The 17,460-nt window shown below is 42.6% G+C and overlaps 1 protein-coding gene across 18 annotated transcripts in view; it reads left to right on the top strand.

Moving 5' to 3' along the window:
* Positions 1-17,460, top strand: part of ABI3BP (ABI family member 3 binding protein) — a 1,784,442-nt gene that overhangs the window by 328,532 nt on the left and 1,438,450 nt on the right. For all 18 annotated transcript variants that reach the window (XM_086934483.1, XM_086934484.1, XM_086934487.1 and 15 more), the window contains exon 2: positions 3,683-3,862. In XM_086934483.1, coding sequence (XP_086790609.1) covers positions 3,683-3,862 — 180 coding nt within the window. The remainder of the gene's footprint in view (positions 1-3,682; positions 3,863-17,460) is intronic.

A 17,460-nucleotide genomic window follows, 5' to 3' on the forward strand; every position in this document is an offset into this window, starting at 1 on the left:
GAGTTTTTACAATTTCAGCACTTTTTCTATTTCGTCCCAAAATGTTTGAAAAGCCGGGCATGAGAAAATTATATGTACTAAATCAGCAGCTAGTAGGTCACATTTTGGGCATTTTGTACGTTCAGATAATGCATTGTTCCCTGACCACTTAAAAAAGTGAAGCGGCGTGCAGTATAGCTGACATACAGTCTTATAAGATTGGAGTTTTAAACTAGAAGAGTGAGTTAAAGAGTTGCTATTATGAAGACAAGTGGAGATGTTATGCGGGGAGATGGGTAATCCTAAATTAGTGGTCCATTTTTGTGCAAGTTTAATACAGTCATAAGGTTTAAATTGACAGAGGCCTTTATACCCCAAGCTAATTATATCTTTATTTGTTTCCCCGTAAATACAAGTCCATACTTCTGAGTCTACAATTTCCTTTAATTTTATTTTATTCACGAAAAAATCACTTATCTGTATATACTTGAATAGCGCATTTTCCGGGAGTTTATAAAGTATTCTTAAGGTATCATATGTTAAAAAGCCTGATGCGCCGTATAGGTCAGAAAGTTGGTTTATACCATAATTAGCCCATATTCTAACTATTGGATCGCTAAAAAATTTCAAGTAAGCCCGGGTTATTCCACATGCTTAGCTTAGGGTGAAAAAACGTAATTTTATCAATAGCCATGATGGTATTCCATATGTGAACCACGTCTTTAGCAGTCTTAAACTTCACTCGTTTATAGTAATTCGGGAAATTGTACAGAGTTTGCCCCAAGCATAAATTGGTGAAAATGTCACCAATTTATGCTTGGGGCAAACTCTGTACAATTTCTAGCAGAAAATCTGAGAATTTGCAAGTTCACTTTCCCTCCAACATTTTGTGTCCCAACTCTGGGGAAAAAGGTTTACGTCTGCCATTGTCAGGAGTAAATTTCCAACATTTCTCAGTACAGGAAAAGATTAGAGAAGAGTTGTTGAAAACTCTTAAAACATGCAAGTGAGAAGGTTTGCACAGACTCAAAATGACAGTCTAACACTGGAACTATTGCTTACCACTACCTTCAGCCCCAGTATGTAGATCTGCGGAAACATGCCAACATAGGGGGATTGCAAGTATTCAAACACTACTATGGTATGAGCCCTGGCATAATCAAAGAGGCTATATCAGAGCTCTTTGTTGCTGCACTACATGGTACCAAGGGGACAAGTGGATTTTGTTACAGGACAAGTAGATTTATGATGCAACCTGCCTTGTGGACAAGTAGATATTTTAATAAATTCCACACCCCTGTACCTAGATTTAAGTTGGCTCCACTGAGGGCATCTCTTAACTCTGCTGCAAGGCTCAGCACAGGATCCAAAAGAAACAACTACATCACCCCTGATCTGAAATCTCTAAATTGGCTCCCTTATGAGGCAAGGATATAGCTGGAAATTGCTTGCATGACCCATAGAGCCCTACACTTCAACACACTGAAGTACCAGTCAGAAAAACTGGACCTGTCAGGCAGCGGCAGATCTTCTAGAATCACCTTACCGTTAAAACCTCAGAAATGTCATAAAAAGGAAACCTACAACTAAGCTTTCTCTGGAATCACCCTGAGAATTTGGAACACCTTGCCCCTGAGAACAGATGGAAACCTTCAACTGCTTCATTCAGAAAAGAAGGCAAAGTGCTTCTGATTAACAAATGTCTACCCTAGAACCCACTGACACTACTCTCTGGGCACTGATACAACGCAGCCTCTACACCCATGGATAGTACTATCCTGCCATGAACTTGTTTATTGACCTATTGGCTTTATCTTGGTGACACCTTGTACCGTTTGCGAGTATGTTTTTTGTTTGTTCTACCTGTTTCTGCTTGCTTGACCATTTGTAAAGCTCTCCAATACCCTCTAGGGTCATATTTGCGCTATATAAAACTTTATAAAGAAATATAAATATATCTTTATCTGTATATCTCTATATATGTATATAGAGCTATACAGATATATAGATATATTCACTGAAAAAAACAAAGGTTAAAGAAACGTTATAGTTAGGTGAATTTGTAAGTGACCACATTATTATTTTGAACAAAAGAAAAAAAACAGAATTTCACCAGTTATAGTTAGCAGAGCTAACTATATCTTGCACACTTGCCATGCACCGCCTATGACCTCACATATGACATCCCTCATGACATGTTCTATGACATTATTTATGGCATCACTGATGACATCTAAAATGACAACAGACAAGCTTCTTTTCTACACATTGCTATATAAACAGGTATACAGTTATACTATATTATATATATTTTGTGAATTTTTGGCCATGGGGCTGAGCTCTCCATGGCCATTTGAGTCTCAGGGAAGGGAGCCAAGAGGCCACTCCCCATTTCACAAAGTTTCGGTCCCAGGGGTGCGATACCCAGGGCCCTTTAAGGTTTGGGAGGGGGGGCTGCGTGGCCCCCCTCTCCATTAAATCAAGTTTCAGCTCGGGCCGAATGAGGCTCGCGGAGGGGGGTTGCATGAACCTCCTCCCTATTTTATAAAGTTTGAGCCACGTTAGTGGGCACCCCCTCCCATTTATAAACAGAGCCCTGTGGTTGGGCTCCCAGGGGCATAGTGTAATTAAATGCGGCCCGGCAGTCATTTTAATTTTTTTAATGTTTTGATCCAGGGAGTTTTGCAGAAGTGTGGCATTTTGAGACATTTTTTGTCATTTTGGCCCCTGGTGGGGTCCCTCTGGGTCCCATCCTTTGGGCCAACTGGGTCAGGTTATCTCTACCCCGCCGCTTTATATCATTTGTTTTTGTAACTTCAGGTCAGGGGACCCTGAGTCCTGTTATGGCTACCAGCAACATTTTTCTCATGTTGCTGGCAGCCAATTGGAACACTTGCTCTCGGAGGAGTCTGACACCTGCAGAAGCAAGATGGCCCAAGGAAAATAAAGCTCCCTCAGGCAATCAGAAAGCTCTATTTTTAAATTGGTTCTCCAGCGAGTGTGTCTGAGACTCTCACCGGCCCAGCATTCCAAATATCTTTATTTTTTTACCCTTAATGCCTCGAAAACTACAGAATGGATTTACACCAAATCATAAATAGCACAATCTGTGGACCAAGATCTAGCTTCCTGCCTGAGTTTGGTGTAATTTCACTCAGCAGTTTTTGCTGTAGCTCATTCTCAAGAAGTCCATGAAAAATGCATGGGGATTTTGCATTTTGGAACCGCTTCTTTTCTCTAGGCTCCCGCATGACGGATCACCCTGAAACTATTCAGGAAGGAGCTCAGATAGATCAACTTTTTTGGGGAAAGTTTTGTGAAGATTCATCAAATGTGACAAACGTTATTAGAAAACCAAAAAGCACTCCAGCTATGGAAAAGCAGACCTAACTATAACCATGCGTAATGTTTACAAAGTGTGTTTTCCTAATGACATTGTCACATGCTTTGGTGCCCAGATGTCCCAGTGAAGTAGTGAGGTTGCATGTGTTATGAAGGATGCTCATTTGGTTCTATGGTGACAATGTTATGTGGGATAAATATTATTGTTTTGATTAATTTACATTTTCTCTAAATATTACTGTGTGGTGCATTGAACAGTGGCATGATGTATTTCAGTATGTGATTACTGCATTCTGCAATTCAACAGGCACCGTTCAGAACAATTGCTAATTGCTAATTTTGCAAAAACATGTTTCTACAGTTAAGAAAACAAGCCTGAAAGTTCAGATCAACGCTACTGGTGACACAGTGAACTTGAAGTTTCTTCGACCAAGTCCAAATATTAAACTTGAAGGATTTATCCTGGGGTATGGTAGCAACTTCTTCTCAACTCAATACATCCCACTGCCAGAAAACGGAAAGTTCTATGACACAGAACTTGGTAAGTGGTCTACAGTTTCCCTTTCTACTTTATACAGACATGTTTATGTTTAACTCTATTATGACAAAAGAGCTTCACCACACTAAGAAATAATTCTTCTGCTATACGCTATTGATTTGAAATGTAATATCCAATTTCAGGAACTGGTGATGAACTATATTTATATACATGGGACCATGACCTTGGATTGTGAAATGAGAGAAAATAGCATCAACATTATGACCACAAATAAAAATTTAAGATTTAATGATCCGTTTTGTTATGGCAATGTATAATGGGTTAAGTGATCAGTTCCAGAACTATCAGTGGCAACCCTATGAAAAAGGCTGCCATTCTCATCTAACAACTTTAATGGTGTTTACAAAAGACAACCTTTTTGAGATGTGAAATTATGTAATAAATTAATGATTCTTGTTTGCTGAACTATGTTGCTATGGCCAAGTGCTGAGGACTATACCAGCCATTAAAGACCCTTTCCCCTAATTTAAAGATGGAGCTGCAGGTGGCCTCCTATTAACATAATGTGAGCATTTGACAATTATCATGGACCAGCGAGTAAGTTCTTTAATGCTTTTACACAATTCCCTCACAGATTACTGGATGCTCTAAATTAAACAGGGAGAAACATAAAGAGAAACATTTAAATGCTAAAACAGAGGGCCTATGCCAGCCATAATTCACCCTCTGCCACGCTACTGTTTTCATCGCAGCTGTTCCATACCCTAATCAACGATGACATTTCTAAGGTGCTTCATCTTATTGAAATTCTCTGTGATCATTTTGGATAATGGTGCAATAAATTGATTGTGGTTCTTCATTAGGCTCAGTATAAAACATATTAAATACATTTCACACACAGAAGTGAACCAAGCTTTGTGGTTAGCAAATGTCTTTCATGTGAGTAAGCATTTATCAATCCTGCAAATTCATAAGTAAGTCATGTCTAAGTCTTCACTGAGATTAAACCACTTACAGAAAATACTTTGTTAATCAGGCATGTATGTTCAAGAGTAAGTCACATCTAAGACAGGAGTAAAGAACAATTACTCTTTGAAAAAGTTTAATGATGTAGGCCTTTGGGGTGATCCTTTTCTGAGTTACCCACTTTTCTTGAACCTATGATCCACGCTCTGGCTGTACTAATTAAAGCAATCCACAAACACACTTTAAAAAAAAATCACTAAATATAAAGCCTTTTTCCATTTGTGAGACAAAAAAGCAATGGGAAGAAGCAATGTGAATATAATCAGGACCTCTGTTCTATAAGCTCACCTGGAATGTTGTATATTTCTACGCCCAAAGGAAAAGTGTTGAAATTACACACTAGAGTGCCATATTATTGTGATTATCTGTAAGATGTTTCTGGTGATGAAATCTAATTCACGGACACACCTACTGGTTATTAGCAAAACATATCTAAGCATGTTCCCTGTGCATTTTCAAATTGCATTTAGCGGCTGTCTGCCATGTGTCCACAGCGGTGAGAGACTAGAGCAAATGTTATGTCACACAAAATTAACATGATATTACCTCTGTATAGTACTCCAAAAGACCTTGGGACTTAAGAGATTGCAATTAAAACTAAACCTGCTGCAGGGGAATACAGCTAGTAGGGGTATATGTACTAACTTGTTGCATCCTTCAATCATTGCTTTCTGCAATTCTTTAAAATGTCCAAAGCCAATAATATGTTGTTATTAAAAAAACACAAGAATATAAAAGGTATAATTTAGTTAAATAATGTCCTCCCTGAAACATTCACTTTTAATTCTAAAAAATAAAGTACGTTGATGGAAATCATCAAGGGATTTCAGAGTGGCATTTTATCCTAAGACGTTATTCAGCTAGTGGTAAACACCTGCTTTAATATACAAGCCTTGTGAGAGGACCAGTGAGGCATGATCTATTCTCAATTTTTGAGCTCTCTACCCATACATCTTTCTACCCTCATTAAATGCCATAAAGGGTCTAAATTTGAGCCCACCCACCCCTTGAGATTGAATGCCCCAGCATGCTGACCTAACGTGATCCCCATGATATGCCCTGTAAATAGCATTCACTCTGGATTTTTTTCCACTTGCCACATATAAAACATATAAATACTTGCATACCCCAAGGATACATTACTTTCTAAACCATAATAAAATGGTACAGGTGTTAGGTAACTTACAGCAAGAGCTGTCTACTAACAACATGTTGTTTCCTCAGAAAAAAGATCTGATGTAAACTCTCAAACTCGGAACTCAGAACCAATTTGCAGTTGTTAAAATGCCTAAGTAATGACGCACATTTTGATTGAAGCTATTAGTGAGCAGCCTTTTCACTTCCTTGTGGAAATGCTGAGGAGGCATTGCCAAACAATGCCTAATAAGTATGGTTGCTGAGGAAAGCTATGGGGAATGTGGCTGTTATTGTGATCTGCCGTGAGAGCCCAGCTGTTGCCAGACTATTATGTGAGAATGTCCAGGTGAGAGGGGCTTTGGCTCCCCCCACATTTTGGGAGCCAGGAGTATATGTTTTGAAGCAAGAGACTGTATGTGCTTTCACAAAAAAAAGTGCTTGCCCTCCATACAGCTGTGATCATGTTGTTAATTTATCCAGATGCATGTGCTTGTGCTAGAGCGCGCAGTTCCCCCAGGTCACCCGAGTTACCAATTCTTTTACACGCACTGGGCCCTTGGCGTGAAAAAAACCTTTTATTATCACACTAATTTGTTTGGGTGAACCGGGTGAGGATTTCTCCTCCTGCACGCTGCTAAGAGTAATCAAGTTTGGATTTACCTCTGCTTACCATGTACCCGACTTACCACAGGCACAACTCTTACGACGGACCTAGAGCTATCAGGGAAAATAGTAGACAGGCCTAACATCAAGTACTCTTTATAATCAGAAAAATACTTTCCACAATTCTGTAAAATGACCACCGACACCTGATGAAGTTTAAAACTTTATATAAGAATTCAAAGAGAAGATGCCAAGATAATAAGCGATACACAAAATAATATATCAAACATTAAAATCAACACCAATAGGTAACTTTGCATCAAAAATAAGACCATTAGGATATATGGGAAACTAAAGGTAGAAGTTTTTAGAACAAAACTAGTCACTGCAATTTTATACTAGAACATAGGAATGGGGATGAGACCTAGAACATGTACTTAACCTAAGTGTTTTAAGCTATTCTTGCTAAGTTCACTGCAATCCACTAAAGGAAAGGGAAAAACGGGAACATGCTATTGCTTTATAAAATCAATGAATTTCTAAAGGAGAGGGGGAGAGAAGGAACCAACTAAAATTCAGACACATATATTTGCAATGGCAATAGAGCAATATCACAGGTAAGAATGCTTTAACAGAACAGACAAAAAGGGAGAGAGAGAGAGAGATACGCAAACCCACAATCAATAATTACCTAGATCAGATTGAAGACCAACCCTGGCCACGGGTCAGTTGGAAAGACGGGGACAGGGACCCTCAGAAAAGGAATGCCAGAATGCGAGCAGGTACAGCTCACGGACAGTAAGGACAGGATACCCCTCAGGTTCAGGTCAAGGACTGGGCCTCCCAGGGTATGACCAACACCCACAGCTTCGGACAGCAACGCCTGCGTTACCCCCTTCTGCAAGTAATCCGCCAGAAACCCCGATTGGATTTTCAAATTCCCCAGCAAAGTGCTTCGTCAGCACTTAGGATTTTCCACCCCTTAGGAGATTTGTGGAAAGTATGGACAAAGTGCTCCGCAGCACTTTCAGAATGAGCACCTATTGAGATCGTAGGGTCAGTGACAGGTCTGCTACTCGGACAAGTCGGACAATTTTCCTAAGCTAAACTAGGGCAATTATACTGTTTTGGGGACCCTTAGACCACCCACTAATGTTGCAAGTGACAGTTTCCCACATTGTGATTGGTCAGGAGAGGTGGTGCGGTCATTACCACCTCCTAGAATTCAACGTTCCCATCATAATTATTCAATTTTGCACACCCGCCCCCCTGGTTCACGTTCCCAGGCATAGGAATACAGAAGACAATGCAAGAGTCCAGCATATAGCAACAGTGTATGACAATTCAAGGTGTAATCTTGCATCTTCGGGATGGGTTCCCAGGCGCATCGGGCTCCAGGAGCCAGCTGGCTAGTTTTAGCTTCTGCGCAGTTAGGACCCTCCCTGGTCAGCTGACAGGGTTCAGAGGAGCCTCAGCATGGCGTCGCTCATGTATGCCCCAGCCCACAAAGACGCGGTACATGAAAAGTAAGCGAAAACAAATTAAAATCATACATAAAAATGATCGCACTGTATACCATGATAAAATCTAACCAACCCTTACTTTATAATGACTATAGCATTATGGATTAGTGCGAAAAGACAGATAGGCTAAAGCAGCAGTAGCAAGCAGAGAGCGTGGTGAGAGACAAGCGGCCATATTTTGCATCAGTGCGCATGAGCACAGAATCCCTCCAGAATGCGAGTGCGTCACATCACATGGGTATGACCGACGCATGCGCAGACTGAATCTCAGCGAAGCAGCCATTTTAAGTGCAAGCTTCGTTTTAGTACGGAAAAAACAAACAAGCAAGCATCCTGGGGACACCCGCGTGTTGGGTAAACACTTTATAAATGACGAATAATGAGGTTAATATTATTATGCAGTTTAGACAAGGGTTTTGCATACGAGCAAGGCGCTTTACGTGCAAATCCTTGCTCCATCAATCCCCTCTTTGATGATATTTACTATCATCACTACATGAAGGAAACAGATGCCAACTTTTCTCATTCATCCACATCGTCCATTTCAATTTCAATAAACTTATTGTTTAGTTTTCTTTCAGCTTCCCTATGAGAGTGGTGATTTTTCGCCTTTTTGTAAATTGCATTCTTTAACTCTTCTAGTTCTAGTTCATCAATGTTTCTTTTCACCCCCCTCTGATTTACTGTATATTTCTTTTTGCACTTTTGGCATTTGCAGCAGATAAAAATGATCAACACAATCACACCTATTATAACTATTGGCATCAATATTTTCCACAAAAGATTTTTACCTAAGTTAGTAAACCAACTACCTATAGAGGAGAGACCTCCAGTCAGTCTCGTCCAGGCACTGTCAACCTCCAATGGTTTGAGTTCCCTTTCCAAATTAGTTATGTTCTTCACATATTGTTTTAATTCGATACTTTTATCAGGAATGTAAGTGCAACAATGTTGCGCTTTCAGCATTCTACAGACTCCGCCCTCTTTTGCTAATAGGGTGTCAAGGACAAGACGGTTTTGTAAAACCATTGATCTGATCGCAACCATTTCCGTATTGACCAGCAGGAAACCAGCAGCAGTGTCCGTTGATAACCGGTCCACTACTGTAGACAGTTTGCAGATTCTATGGGTGTTCAGAACTACCCCCATTCCAGGTATCAGTGCACTAAAAATATCACCTATAATTTCACCTACACTTTCACGTCTACTACGCACTAAGCCATTAGTTTCTTCATCGCTTCCAGCTGCATTATTCACATGGTATATTTTCGGGAAAACAATGCCAAAGTAGCAGCTTCCATACCAGTGATCCGGCAATTTGAAATAAGCCTTGTTCCCACATATATAATATATTCCGGGAAACACAGGTTCTGACCCATTTTTGAAACCCCAACCTCCAATTACCTTGTAATTATGTTCACACTCGCTGGAACCGATGAATACATTGTTATAGTACTCTGTCTTTTCCCTATGGATACAAAGTTTCCCCTTTCTTTCAAAATCCAGCAACAAGGCAGGACTGGCTTCGCCTTCCGAGGTGTTATCCATGTGCTCAGCCCACCTAGGGATTCTATCCTTCTCGTCATTTGCCTTCTTCTGAAACTTTTCTCTCCTTCTGTCTGCCATCTTTATAAACATCTTTTCCTGCTCTTGCAGTGAACAGGTCAGATTATCTTCTCTTGCTTGATCTAAATCTATGTTACCTATAGTCAGGAAATATTCTCCCATATAGCGGGTCACGTCACTTGTAGTATGTACACGGTTCAAGTGTCCTCTAACAGGAAGTTCAGAAAATACTACGTCATCATTTGAATAATAGTACTGCAAGGTGCTTCTATAGAACAGGCTAGCTAATATACTACAGGAGATTCCATAGGTCAAAGGTAGATGGTGGTATGTCACGCCTTCAGCCACTGAGGTTGGTAGCTTCATGCAGACATAACAGTCCTCTATTTCCATAGCTTCTACATAATGCACTAACAAGTTAGCAAAAACATTTAGATGCGTCCTGTTTTTCATTTTGTGAAAATGTAGTCCATCCTCATCTGGTGCTTCTAAATTAGGTCGTGTGTGTGTCAGTCCTACTCTTTTGTCGTGTCTTACTAGGCTTCGTGGTGTTTCTGCAGTCTGTACAACCCCTACATCTACTGCTTCGGGTTCAGTAGGGGACAAGTTTGGATCTTTACTTATCATAAAAGGTAGGAAAACAGTTAGTCCTATCCACATTACTATTAGCATGGCTACACTACACAAGCATATCTTACAACAGGTTTTGAGACACCCACACCGGGATCTCCCAGAGACATTCGGATCAGACATATTTAGCTTACAGGTGGCTTTTGCTACCCCTCTTCGTTTCTTTGCACCAAAGGCTCACTTCGGGGCTCTCTCAAGGAGGGTCTTCGTCCGAACTCCGATCACTCTTCGATCTCTTCGCTTTCTTCTGCATGAACGTCAGCTCTAATTTCTAACTGTCCCTTTCTCGGCTCCGGAGTTTCAGGAGGAGTCTCGAGGTCTTGATCTGACCCTACTTGGCCTATGTCCTGATCAGGTGTGGTGTGGCTTTCGTTGACCTGACCTTCTTCTTCTATCTCTGACTCACCTGGACTATCCCACTCACTGTCTAAATAGGAATATTTCCTGGTTCGTATTGGATCATGAACTGGTTCGTCGGCGGGATACCATTCAACGTCTCGACTTGTGCTCGGCAGTTCGATGTCAGCTAGCCCCGGACTCTCTTCCTCGGAAGCCTCTTCAGCTGCGCTGCCTTCAGCTCCAGTCGCGTTTTCTCCAGATACCCGCTTTGTGTGGCTGGCGTGGATCCACTTCGGTACACCAGCACACTTCACAGCAGTGGTAGTGACGAGGATCACTTGTCGTGGCTTTCCCCACCTTGGCTTCAGGCAACTGCTCCGGGTGTGTTTCTTTAACACCACCCAGTCTCCTGGTTGCAGATTGTGTGCTGGAGTCTTTGGCCACTCGTCTTCTGTCTCTCCAATCTGCTGAGAGAGAGAACGCACTTGGTCACCCAGCTGCTTGCAGTATTCTAGCACCATATCATCAGAAATGCTTAGCAGTTTGTTTCCGGGTACCCATGCCTGGCGCATCACTCTTCCCATCAACACTTCATGGGGACTTAGGCCAGTCTTTCGGTTCGGGATACTTCTCAAACTCATCAGCACCAGGGGTAAAGCCTCTATCCAGTTCATTTTTGTGGAGTCACACATTTTTCCCAATCTGGACTTCAGGGTGCCATTTATTTGTTCCACTACCCCAGAAGCCTCTGGATGGTAGGCGCAGTGCAATCTTTGCTTCATTTTGAATGCTTTACAGAGTTCCTCTAGGACATCGTTGGCAAAATGCCCACCTTGGTCCGTTTCGATTGTCTCTGGGATCCCATACCTAGGTATCAACTCCCTGAGCAATAATTTGGCTGTGGTGATAGCGTCATTTTTCTTAGCTGGATATGCTTCCACCCACCTGGAGAATAGACAAACTATGACTAAGATATATCTATATCCTTTGCATCTGGGCATGGTTATGAAGTCTGCCTGCATTCTAACGAAGGGCCCTACTGCCTTTCCAATAGTGCTCTGTTCCACTACAGTCTTCTTTCCTGCATTGAATTGCTGACACACTAGGCACCTCTGGCAAAGCCTTTCCGCCTGGTTCCTGAACTTTGAATTACAGAACACCTGTTCAAACACCTGACACATCGCGTCTCTTCCCATATGTGTTGGCTCATGTATCATTCTGATCATGGGGTCGATCAAACTATCAGGCAGTACAGGCACCCCAGTCGGATTTACCACCACACCATCTTCTCTCAACTCGCATCCATTTGCGGCCCACCTGCCCTTCTCTTGCCTGTCTGTGGCTTGTTGTAACTCCTTTAATTCTTCCCACGTTGACACATTCTCAAACAACATAAGTTGGCAGCTGGTTCCATCCCACAGTGCAATTTGTAGGGACATATGGTGTCGGGCACAAAACTGTGCAATTTGGTCAGCGTACCTATTACCGGCAGTCACATCATCATTTCCAGATCTGTGAGCCGCACACTTGACCACAGCCAATTCTTTGGGTAATTGGATAGCTTCCAGTAAGTCATGCACCACCTTCCCATTCCGGATAGGTGTGCCTGAGGAAGTCATGAATTCTCTTTGTAACCACAATTGGCCGAAGTCATGAACGACCCCAAAACAATACTGGCTGTCTGTGTAAACAGTTATTCTCTTGTTCTTACCCCTCTTACAGGCTCTGGTTAACGCGATGAGCTCTGCCACTTGTGCAGATTTCACCTCGCGCATGTAAGATGCCTCGATGGTTCCTGTCAGTGTAACCACAGCATAGGCAGCACTCAGACTCCCACTCTCATGTCTCAAACACGAGCCATCCACGAACATTGTTTTATCCCCGTCAAGTAGCGCTATTTCACGGATGTCGGGACGGGGTTTTGTGCTATATTCAGTTAGATCGATGCAATTATGTTCCCCGTCCTCATCAGAGTCTACATCCAGAGGGATAGGTAACAGTGTCGCAGGGTTTAGGACATTGCACCTGGAAATAGTTACATTCTCGGCACCAATCAAAATTCTCTCATACTTAGTCAGCCGACTAGGTGTGAGGTACTGGGTCTTAGTTCTAGTCAGTAGGATGACAACAGAGTGAGGAACATAGACAGTGACGGGATGTCCCATGACAATGTTCTCACTCTGTTCCAGACTGACGCAAGTAGCAGCAACGGCTTTTAAGCATCCAGGCAGTCCAGCAGCCACTGGATCTAGGGTGGCCGAAAAGTAGGCTACTGGTCTTCTGACTAATCCATGCTCCTGGGTCAGGACCGAAAGAGCACAATTCTCTCTTGTGTCACAGAACAGCTCAAATGGCTTAGTGTACTCAGGCATACCCAATGCAGGTGCGGTACATAGACAGTTTCTCAGAGTTACCCAAGCATTCATGCTTTCACTGTCCCAGTGGACGGGGTCTTCTACTCCTTTCTTTGTCATATTTATCAGGGGTCGGGCTAGAGCTGCAAATCCTACAATCCATTGTCTGCAGTAACCCACAACTCCCAAGAACATTCTCACCTCTTTCTGTGTTCTGGGCAGTTCCATTGCTTTGATTATTTTGATCCTTTCGGTAGTGACCTTCCTGATTCCTTTTTCTATCTGGTGCCCCAGATACTTTACTGAGTTTTTACAGAATTGTAATTTGTCAGGCGACACTTTATGTCCTCCTTTTCCTAGGTGATTCAGCAAGGCAATTGTGTCAGTGACACAGTCAGTCTGGGTTTTAGATGCCACTAACAGGTCATCTATGTACTGTACCAAAACAGACTCTTTTGGCAGCACTAGGGATTCAAGGCACTTTTTCAGTATCTGGTTGAAAATCGATGGACTTTCGGTGTACCCCTGGGGGACACGATTCCAGACATAGATATGGCTGTCAAATTCAAAACTGAAAAGGAATTTGCTTTCTGGATGCAATGGGATGGAAAAGAAAGCGTGGCATAGGTCAATGACAGTGAACCATTCTGCATTCCAGGGAATCTGATATAGAATTACTGCAGGGTTGGGCACAATAGGACAGCAAGGCACAACAATTTGGTTTACCTTGCGCAAATCTTGCACCACCCGGTACTTTCCACTAGGCTTTTTGATCCCAATGATAGGTGAATTACAGGGGCTGCTCATCACTTCTTCTATTATTTCTGCTTCGAGCAGCCTGGTAATTTCGGTCGCTACTCCTGCTTTTACTTCTGCACTCATTTTGTACTGTCTGGTTTTGGGGTATACAGCATTTGTTTTTATTGCTATTTTCACTGGGTCCACATTTGCCATCAGGCCTACATCTTTTCCTGTAAAATCCCACACTTCTGGTACTACCCTTAACTGGAGCTCCTCAGGTAAATCCTCAATTGTCAAAGGCTTGATATCAGCATCTTGTCTGACTAACATCAGTTTGTACAGGCCATCTTCATCGGGGGTCTGAATTTCGACGCCATTTGGTGTGCAGAAAATGGTACAACGCATCTTGCACAACAAATCACGTCCTAGCAGGTTTACAGGACTGGAATCACAGACCACAAATCTGTGCATTTCCTTGAAATTTCCTATAGAAATTTCCATTGGTTCAGTTACAGGGGTACTTATTATCTGATTTGAGACGCCCACTACTTGGATTGCTTCTCCCGAGAGGGGTAGGTTAGGAACATCCACTGTTCTTACAGTAGATCGGGTAGCACCAGTGTCCAACAGAAAGGTGACGTCTTTTCCCTCTACCTTTCCTTCAATGTATGGTCCAGTCTGGTCTACCGGTAAGGAGGCGCCAAGTACGCACTCCTCATCCTCCCCTCTCAGGCCCCGTCAATCTTGATCCTCACAAAGGAAGGTATCATTTAGCAAGTACTGTGGAATGACTGCATTTCTTTCACTCTCAACCTCCCATACTTCCGCCCTCTCATTCTGCTGACCCTGACTCTTAAAATTCTGTCTAGGAGCGCGGGGTACTGGAGGTAATTTTACCTGTTGCTGGGTTTTTCTTGTCCCCTCTTTCGGCACCTGTGGATTTAAACCATTTACAGGGGCATTACCGGCCTGTAGGTGTGGACACTCGTCTCTCCAATGCCCCATCTGGCCGCACCCATGGCACGGAAACTTTTTCATGGCCTCTTCACGACTCATTTTAGGTCTGGGCTTTCCTCCCCCCCCAGTATTGGTATTCTGAACATTATTATCAGAAGTCATTTTACTTAACTGTTTTTCTTGCCGTTCAGCTAATTTCACCTGTGCCCACATGACCTTTTCCTTGAGGGCCTTCTTTTTATTTTCGATTTCATCTTCGCAGTATTTTGCATATTTCAGGACATCATCTATGGGTTTTCCCTGCCAACTGATTTTGTTATCTCGAATCCATTGTGAGATTTCAGGCCTTAATCCTAGCACAAACCTATAACTGAAATGGGTCATGTCTTTCATGTCTACATTATCGATACCACTGTAAGTTTTGAATACCTGCAGTAACCTTTCATAAAATGAATGCACCGTTTCATCACGTTCTTGGGTGGTTCTATCTATACGGGTCCAATCTGTCTCCTTTGCTGGTACCTTTTTCTTGAGGTATTGTATGACTTGCTCATATTTCCTCATTACTTCAGGTGCGGGAGCTCCTGTTTTCTCATCTCTGGGAAATTCCTCACTGGGCCAATCAATTTCAATTTTACAGTCGGTCCACAAATCTACAGGGACCACGATGTCGAAAAACCCATCCAGGTCTTTCAGTAGACACTTCTGAACCTTTATGAAACGTTCTACCTGTCTGTACCAGTCAACTGGTTTCTCACGTAATTTCGGGAAGTCGTTTGTAAATGACACAATGTCTTGTCTGGACCAAGGGACATGGACATATTTTCCTCCCGGGACCTCTCTCATGGGGCACAATTTTTCAGTTGGGGTTACTTCCTTTAATACGAATTCTGAAGTAACTGACCCAGCCCTGCTGCCTTCCTTTTTCTTTGCCCACCTGGTTCTCCATTTCCCCACTTCGCCCCATTTCTGCAAGATTTTCAACAATTCTCTTACTTGGATCTGTTTTCCCATCACATTCAGGCTTTCTAAATCCTTGTCTGAGAAGTCCACTCTGTAGGGTTTCTGAAGAATTTTGGAGCGACTAACATCAACCCCCATTTCTGTGGCGGTATCCATTATCTTTTCATGGAGCACCCTAGCACTCCGGGTAAGACTTTTACTGATGAATAGTAACTCTTCTTCATTATACGAGCTTAGGCGCTCAACTCCCACGTTCCCAGCCATCATTTCTTCTATTTCTATTCTTAATTTATATATTTCCAATGCTTTAGGTTGGGGAGTGGTCTCCTTCTCTAGCTCCTTTGTCCATCTGTCCAATTCTTCAGGGGAAACTAAAGTGGCACTCCTAACTCCAGTTGCACTTTCAATCACCACCTCCTTTTGTCTGGGCTGACTTCTTGTCCCTGCTATACTGGCCCTCGACTCCCTTATGGGCAGATCCATCAGAACCACAGATTCACACTCACTTTCCTGATCCTCATCTATGAATACTTCCTTCCTCGGGGTCTGGATGCTAGGAGTAGGCAGTATTGGGGTGATAACAGGAGGATGGGGACTAGTCAGGTCATTTCTATACATTGGAATAGCAGGACCAATAGTTACCGGAATAGTCAAGGAATCAGGATGGGGATGCATCTGGGCAATGGTTCTAACTAATTCCTCCCTCTGTTTAGTCAGGGCTTCTTTCTCCTTTTCCTGCAACCCCCTTTCAGCAGAATTGCCATGCAATACCTGAGGTACTAAGGACGGATAAATACTCGGGGCAGTCGGAGCAACCAATCGAGGGGGACTTTCTCCGAAGGGCTGATAATTCGGGACTGTGGACTTAGGTCTGCAAAACCCATCCCTTTCACTAGTTTTACTGCCTGTAGCTGTTCCGTCTGTATCACTTTCCCTCCTACTTCGGGGGTAATTTGTAAAGGGATTTTGAGAATGCACCGGTTCTAATTCTGCAACATAGGGAGGTGGATTCTTCATTAACAAATCTTCCAGGTGTTCATCTTCTATGTCCCCCATAGGTGCTAGGTGATGGGTCTTTTCTTTACACTTTCCTCTCTTCTCTTCTAATACCCCCATCATAGGGAACAGCCCTTCAGTTAACATAGACTGCCTCCACTGTTTCATTTTCTGCTCTTTGGTTGGCGTTGGAAGCCTGGGATACCACTTACTCACTCCCTTATCCATTCGGGGTTTATCTCGCTCTGCAGCCTCAATCTCCCATTCCTCCAAAGCTTCGTACTGGGTCAACCTAGGTCTAGGGTGTAATTCATTCATGCGGGTCCTTAAGTTAAACAGGATCCGACCATTAAATGTACCTTCAACAGGGAATGCTAGGACTCCGTCATCTACAGTATACTTTGCCCAATTTTCTAGCCAGACACAAGTGTGATACCCTTTATCAAACAACATGAAAGAAGCAGGGGTATTTGGCGGGGGAATGAGTACGCCTTCCCTCGTTCTAATGGGCTTGTCAGTTTTGAAAAAATTCTTTACTTTATCAGAGAATGACAATTTCTCTTTATTCCATACATCATGTGCGGTCTACCTCGTACAATCTGCTCCTTATGAAATCCTAGGTATTTGGGATTTGGTATGAAGTCTGGATACCACATACAACTCTCCAGACTCGCTTCTAGCTCGGCTGGATTAATTTTGTTTACCTTTGTGCTTCCAATGCTAGCGCGACTTTTATTTCGCACCACCCAATCAGGTCAGAGAATACAAATACGGTTAACCAATGGGTGCGCGGCCTTTTCGCAAG

Source organism: Lissotriton vulgaris, chromosome 8 (genome assembly GCF_964263255.1).
Source record: "Lissotriton vulgaris chromosome 8, aLisVul1.2, whole genome shotgun sequence".
In the NCBI taxonomy this organism is placed as follows: domain Eukaryota; kingdom Metazoa; phylum Chordata; class Amphibia; order Caudata; family Salamandridae; genus Lissotriton; species Lissotriton vulgaris.